Genomic DNA, 7,500 nt, shown 5'->3' with positions numbered 1-7,500 from the left:
GCATAGAAAAACATTAGCTTGGATTCATCTGCAGAATTTCCCTACATTCAGCAATGTAAGTTACGAGCCCATTTTCTACAAGTCATGTCTTCCTAACAGTCCGACATTGACATTGTATTTTCCAACTAAATAAATAAAGAGAAATAATTTTGTTTGTGATCTGTCACCAGCTCACTTGATCTCTAGTTTCTAGACCCAGAGACAGTTGACAACCTAACCTAACATAGTTATGCTAGGAATAATAGTCTAATCAGTGGCGTAACTATAGTAGGTGCAGCAAGTGCAGTCGCACCAGGGCCCGTGACCTCCCGGGGCCCGTCGCTACCCCCGCCCTGCCTCCTTTTTTTTTTTAGAACTTTAGAATGTTAGAGCACGGAGAGTGAAGCGTTAACCTGGGTGTTCCCATGCTGCCTTGCGCACGATTTGATTCACGCTGCTAAGGCAGCCTGGAGACCATGGAGCAAATTTTCGCCTGAGATAGGGGACCAATCACAGAACAAGGGGGAAAGCAAGACAATGATGAGCTATGCACAGACGCATTTGATAGACATCCGTGGCACCCAATAAACGGATCTGGGCATTTTTTTCAAATACGCGAAAATTAACGTTTGGTTCCCAGACCACGTCTCATTGAGAAGTGGTGGCGCTAGCCAGGCTAGTGAAGCGTCACTTTGACGATCTATCGGAAGATGAGCGCTTAACCGATGCAGAGAGATACTTCAAAGTGCAGGTATTTAATGCAACTCTGGACATCATAATCAGTCAGCTCTCCCAAAGATTTGCAAGTATGCGGGAAATTTGTCGTGTTTGAGTCTTTACGTCCTATGACCCCTCAACTCGCAGGTGATGAACTGCTTGGCAAGACGTTTGTCAGACCATTATAGCAGGGACATTGCACCGACATTCCCAACACAACTCCTCTCATTCAGGTCTTGCTTTAAAGCAGAGATTTCCCAGAAGTCATCTATTTTTCAACTTGCCAAAATGCTGGTGGTAGATTATGACAGTGTAACATCCACATTCGGGGAAGTGTATACTCATGTTGTTTCTGACATTGCCTGTGACTGTGGCAACAGCTAAGCGATCTTTTTCCAAACTCAAACTTATTAAGACCTATACCTAAGGAGCAGCATGGGGCAGGAGAGGCTCCGTGGGTTAGCTATCCTGTCCATTGAAAATACGAGAGCCAGAGCATTAAATATTGGGAACATCGTTGACGATTTTGCACAACAAAAGGCTTGTGAGATGGCCTTCTTCTAATGGCCTAATTCACGCATATTGGGGATTGTATGCATATGAATGATTTTATTTGGTTTCTGGACGGTTAAATAAGTTAGGCTACATTAAGTTTTGTTTCTGCGCAGTGCGAGTTTATAAGCAAGCAATCTACGCTTGCAGTTTCAGCAGAGGGTTGAAGAGGCGCATTGAGTGTTCCCATAATTCCATGCGAGTTGATGTTAATGTAGTAATATTAGATTACCCTGGCCTGCAGGCTGTTAATAAAATATTTTTTTTATGTTTTCACATGTAATGGATATGTAGTCGTGTGTTTTTTATTTGAAATTGTAATCTGTAACTACTAAACTACTTCGGTGCCTCAGGCCTTTTGCATAAACAATTGAAGTCACCCTTAATGTGTATTGCATGTATCAGAGCTAATTCATCCTGGGCCAAAGTTTGTCGGTATGGGGCCCGTGTAGCGCTCTTGCACCTGGGCCCACCATTGGTTTGTTACGCCACTGAGTCTAATCACAAAGTTGCTGAACGTGTTATTCCAGTTTGCAACAATATAGTTTAACCAAAGTCCTTAGCTGCAGTAGCCTACTACCTAGCCGTTCCCATTCATTTTCCGTTTACTGTCCTAACGATAGCTAGCTAGCTCGGTCCGAAAGAGTTGCATTGGAATCGCACACAAGCAATGGCAATAAAATAGTACACATAATGTTGTTATTGCTTATTCAAGCGTAACTCTCGCCAAAATGCATCCTAGGGTGTTTTTGTGAATGGGAGTCGTAGGGGCACTAGCCTACTATTTTGATGCGTCAAAATCGCTATTTTAAAACACTAAGAAGGCTTGACACAATGTGAAACTTTGATCGAAGTATCATCAGTGTCTCTACACATGAACTTGAGCATTGAGAACATTGTTAGTGTACACATAGTTTACTAAAAAGAAAGGTTTTGGACAACTCACTCCTTGACTGGCATGATGGCAGCGAGCAGAAAACCCAAGTGAGTTGTTCAAAACCTTTCTTTTAGTGAACACTGTGATGAACAATGTTCTCAATGCTCGAGTTCATGTTTAGAGACACTGATGATACTTCGATCGAAGTTTCATGTTGTGTCGAGCCTTCTTAGTGTTTTATAAATAGCGATTTTGACGCGATCATGTATCAAAAAATAGTTCCCATTCAAAACTCCATTTGACCCAAAAACGACAACACGGACAAGCTTGAAAGTGGCGCTTCAAACATAATTATGCTTTTAAACAAAATTTTGACTCGTGTAGATTCACAAAACACCCTAGGGTGCATTTTGGCGAGAGTTACGCTTTCAGAGAGAAGTTTATGCTTCAACGTGCTAGGAATCCAGAACTAGTTTCAGTTTTGATGTGTGATGGCTCCCGTAGTTCTACACGAGGCAGCGCTTGAGAGGCTGGTTGCTATATAACTCCTAACCTCTAGATGGGAATTTCTTACACAGGGGGGCTTTAAATGTGCTCTAAGCAATGCCACATGTTTTTTAGGCTAAACATTTTTTTATGTCACTTACTCCAAACATTACCTTACCAACCGCTAGCTGTCTGTGTCCTGAATACACTGTTAAAAAACACAATCTCTGTGGACAGCCCAGGCTCCAAAAACGGCAACAAAGCCTATAAGCCCTGGGCAAACCTAGCCTATAAAAACATAACAAACTGTTCCAGCAAATCACAGACGAGATGCACGTTTAGGAGAGTTTCAATTGCACGGGAGCAGCACAGGAGGGAGGGGGAGGAAGTAGCGAGCTAGCTCTCTGTTCTGTTTGAAAGTCAACAGAAGTGACGTTGCCCAGCATCCCTTAGAGCAGGGGTCTCAAACTCAAATGAGCTGGGCACCACTTCTGCCAATGTCATCTGATTGGAGGGCCACGTCAGTGTTAAATTTCCTAAAATGCTAAAATACTGTATTTTCAAACACAAAACTACAAACAGAAAGTGCAAGTCTTAAACACCTGTGCTAGCATTTTTAGCTTATAAATAAAATAATGATAAAATAAATATTAATACAAATGATAAAAACAAACAAAAAAGCATAAAAAACAGGTAGGCCTATGTCTGTGTTTCACACCAAATAAAAATATTTTCCTCTCATAACTTTTTTAAACCTGGCAAACTAGGCATCAGGGTTAAGAAAGCAACACCATTGGATTTTTATATCAAAGGTCATGGCTTGAAAGTGGTCAGAGATAAAGTCCTACTGTAAATGTAAAAATCTTTGAGTATAAACAAAAGTTTATGAAGGGGGTAAATTTGCCCATCTAATTTGCTGGATGGCAAGCACCTCAAGTGATGCACCTCATCTGGATGAACATATTTGAGCAGGTTTACTTTCTTTTTCCCACATAACAAATTAACAGGAAAACACCTAAGATGTACCAACAATAGTAAACTATTACTAGCCTATAACCACAAGGCCTACAATAAAGTATCCTGGTCAAATCAGTAACTATCGCGGGTAATCTGAGTACCCAGAAGTTCGCATCATATTGCGGGTGACTTTGTAGTTTAGAGCCCTATTTCTACTAGCCCTGCTGTCTGTACCACGTCCATTACGGACACTATCATCACGATTACCACTGCAACCTCCAAGCTATGTTGGGCAGAGGATCGAAATAAGCATGGTATGCTAGTGGACACCGTCGTATAGGCTACACGCAACGCACCTCCATTCACAGACGCACCGTGACTATCACTCTCAATAGATCAGGGGTTCTCAAAGTTTTGATTGGTGAGGGCCAATTCAGGAACCCAACATTGACCTGAGGGCCACCAAAGGGGTGGGGGGAGAAAAATAAAAAAATAAAAAACTGGAAAAAAAAATCCCATTTGTAATCATTTTAATGACCAGTTTGCATCTCTACAGTTTATATTTATTGCATTAAACACATTTTAATTCATACTGTAACTGAGGCTAAACCTGGCAAAACTTGTAAAAATCTTAAGAAGAATTGCAATGCACACACAATCCCTGTGGTTCTCTACCCTCAACAGACACATTTGGGATATAACAGTTCAGGTTGCAGTCCATTTCAAATTAGTACAAATTTATTTAGAACAAATAGTCTCAGTGTGCCTTGCTTCTTATCAGCATAGGCCTTTTTCAGGGCCAATTCCAGCTACCAAAGCACCACAGGAAAACCTGACGGCCACGAAACACCACTAAACGGAGATCCATTCTTTTCAAAGCACACAGTACAGTTGTACACAGTACAGCTGTACAGTTTTAACAGTTTTACAGATGTTATCAGATGTCATCGCGGGCCGCCAGAAATGTTTTCGCGGGCCGCCATTGGCCCCCGGGCCGCACTTTGAGAACCTATGCAATAGACGATCGATAATCTCCAAAAGGATATTCTCCTTCAGAATCAGAAAAGGTGAATACCCAAGCCTACCCAAGACTTCATCACACGTGAACGTTTTGTGTCGGCCTATTTCTGCTTCAATTTGTACAACACTATGGCCTGCATCGCTTCCGCGCCCTTACAAATCCACGTCTTCTAGCCTACAAGTATTTCATGAACACTTTGTGCAGCGATTTTGGGTTTGAATCAAGCTCTGGATGTCTAGCACATAGTGGAGCAGAGTACAAATGAGATTTGTCACCATACTTGGATCTATCGTCTATTTTAATCAGTATTGTTGTTTGTCGCAATTAAAAATACCCTCAAGGGCCGGATTACATTATTATTTTAACATAGGTCGCGGGCCGGAATTGGGCCGGGAGTTTGAGACCCCAGGCTTAGAGTGTGTGTGTGTCTGTGTGTTTTGTTTGAACGTCAACAGAAGTGACGTTACCCAGCATGGCTTAGAGCTCCTTTAATGTAGTGTTACTTGTAAGTTACTTGTAAGTTACTTTGGACAAAAGCGTTAAGCGTAAAATCATAACCATAACCTTGTGTGTGGTGTGTGTGGGCGTGTGTGTGTGGTGCATGCGTGTGTGTGCGTACATGCATGTGTGTGTGTGCATGCGTGTGTGTGGTGCATGCATGTGTGTGTGCGTGTGTGTGTTTGTGTGTGTGTGTGTGTGTGCGTGCATGTGTGTGTTTGTGTGTGTGTGTGTGTAGGTCTCTGCGCTCTCTGAATGTGGAGGGGAACCAGCTGCTGGGTCTGCCGGCGGGTGTGTTGCGTCTGTCGCTGGACCAGCTGCGTCTCTCCCTGAACTACACACACCCCGCGCTCTGGAACACACACTCATCTATACACACACACACACACACACTGTTGTGGAACACGCATCTCAGCCCGCAGCGGCTGGAACACACTGCTGCACGCGCACTCACACTCACACACCTCAACCAACACACACTACCAACACAGGCACAGCAACTTCTCAGCAGGTATGTGTGTGTGCATGTGTGTGTATATGTGTGTCTGTGTGTGTGTGTGTGTGTGTGTGTGTGTGTGTGTCAGTATAAGTGTGTGTGTGTGTGTGTGTTAACCCCCCTCTCTGTCTCTCTCTCCAGAGTGTGTGTATGTGTGTGTGTGTGTGTGTGTGTGTTAAAGGAGAATTCCGGTGTGATATTGACCTAAAGTGTATCGAAACATGATACCGAGTGTGAACGTATGTCTCATAGCCCATCTCGGCTTGTCCCCTGCACTCCAAAATCTGGCGCTAGTTAGCCGATGCTACCAACATCTTTTTCAATAGTGGTGCTTCGGCATCGGGCTAGCCATGCAAATAAATCACTGTTTTACACCCATTTACGAGGCTCAATGTATCTCCACACTTCATTGGTAGACTTCCGAGGGCCCTGACATTTAAAACGAGACATTGAGAACTTTGAAAAAGCACTGGTAGTTTACTTACAAGACGATTTATACAGACAGTATCTACATGAAGTTTAGCGTTTGCAGCCATCTTGAATTTAGTCACGATAAGTCGAGCAACGAGTAAGAATGAACAGCTATGATAAGGGATCAGATTCCAAAAATAATTCAGTGGAAATGCATGGATTCCAGTTGCTGCTCCTGGAAGAAACTGGAATCCATGCATTTCCACTGAATTATTTTTGGAATCTGATCCCTTATCATACCTGTTCATTCTTACTCGTTGCTCGACTTATCGTGACTAAATTCAAGATGGCTGCAAACGTTAAACTTCGTGAAGATACTGTCTGTATAAATCGTCTTGTAAGTAAACTACCAGTGCTTTTTCAAAGTTCTCAATGTCTCGTTTTAAATGTCAGGGCCCTAGGAAGTCTACCAATGAAGTGTGGAGATACATTGAGCCTCGTAAATGGGTGTAAAACAGTGATTTATTTGCATGGCTAGCCCGATGCCGAAGCACCACTACTGAAAAAGTTGTTGGTAGCATCGGCTAACTAGCGCCAGATTTTGGAGTGCAGGGGACAAGCCGAGATGGGCTATGAGACATACGTTCACACTCGGTATCATGTTTCAATACACTTTAGGTCAATATCACACCGGAATTCTCCTTTAACCCCCCTCTTTGTCTCTCTCTCCAGTGTGTGTGTGTGTGTGTGTGTGTGTTAACCCCCCGCTCTGTCTCTCTCTCCAGAGTGTGTGTGTGTGAGTGTTGTCGTGGGCCCAAGTTCGGCGAGGGCCTGCGTCTGATTCGGCCCTGTTCCGAGCTCTTTGGTGTTGCCATGGTACCGTTGGTGTTCTACGCCTGCAGCCCCTCCTGCCATAGAACCTTCCAGAACCAAACGGAGAACCTCACTGAGCTACTGTACCAGGATTGATAGGCACACACACTCTCACACACACACACACACACACACACTGTCACACACACACATACACACACACACACACACACACACACACTCACCACACACACACTCACCACACACACACATAAACACTCACACACACATACACACACACACATAAAAACAAACACTCATACTGACACACACACACAGCCAAATTATGTTTACGTGATGATGATGCTAAATCTCTAACTACTAACGCAGTTCCCACCACTCCATTAAAAACTCATGTTACTGTACCTCACATATGTGTTGTGTGTGTGTGTAGTTTTGGTAGAATCCCAAATAAGTATAAGTATAAGTGTATATACTCTTTTGGTCCAGTGAGGGAAATTTAGTCTCTGCATTTATCCAAATCCGTGAATTAGTGAAACACAGCACACAGTGAACACACAGTGAGGTGAAGCACACACTAATCCCGGCGCAGTGAGCTGCCTGCAACAACAGCGGCGCTCGGGGAGCAGTGAGGGGTTAGGTGCCTTGCTCAAGGGCACTTCAGCCGCGCCT

General features: G+C 43.5%; 1 protein-coding gene across 1 annotated transcript in view; it reads left to right on the top strand.

Annotated features, from left to right (window-relative positions):
- The window catches only part of LOC121685908, a 28,929-nt gene extending 21,692 nt beyond the window's left edge, over nt 1-7,237 (top strand). The window contains exons 8-9 of the mRNA XM_042066763.1: nt 5,326-5,598; nt 6,780-7,237. Of these exons, the coding sequence (XP_041922697.1) occupies nt 5,326-5,598; nt 6,780-6,963 (457 nt within the window). The 3' untranslated portion in view covers nt 6,964-7,237. The remainder of the gene's footprint in view (nt 1-5,325; nt 5,599-6,779) is intronic.
- The last annotated feature ends 263 nt before the right edge of the window (nt 7,238-7,500 follow it).

This window comes from Alosa sapidissima, chromosome 2, assembly GCF_018492685.1.
Source record: "Alosa sapidissima isolate fAloSap1 chromosome 2, fAloSap1.pri, whole genome shotgun sequence".
NCBI classification, from domain to species: domain Eukaryota; kingdom Metazoa; phylum Chordata; class Actinopteri; order Clupeiformes; family Clupeidae; genus Alosa; species Alosa sapidissima.
Note: the sequence above shows the minus strand (reverse complement) of the source record. Positions and strands in the feature narration are given on the sequence as shown.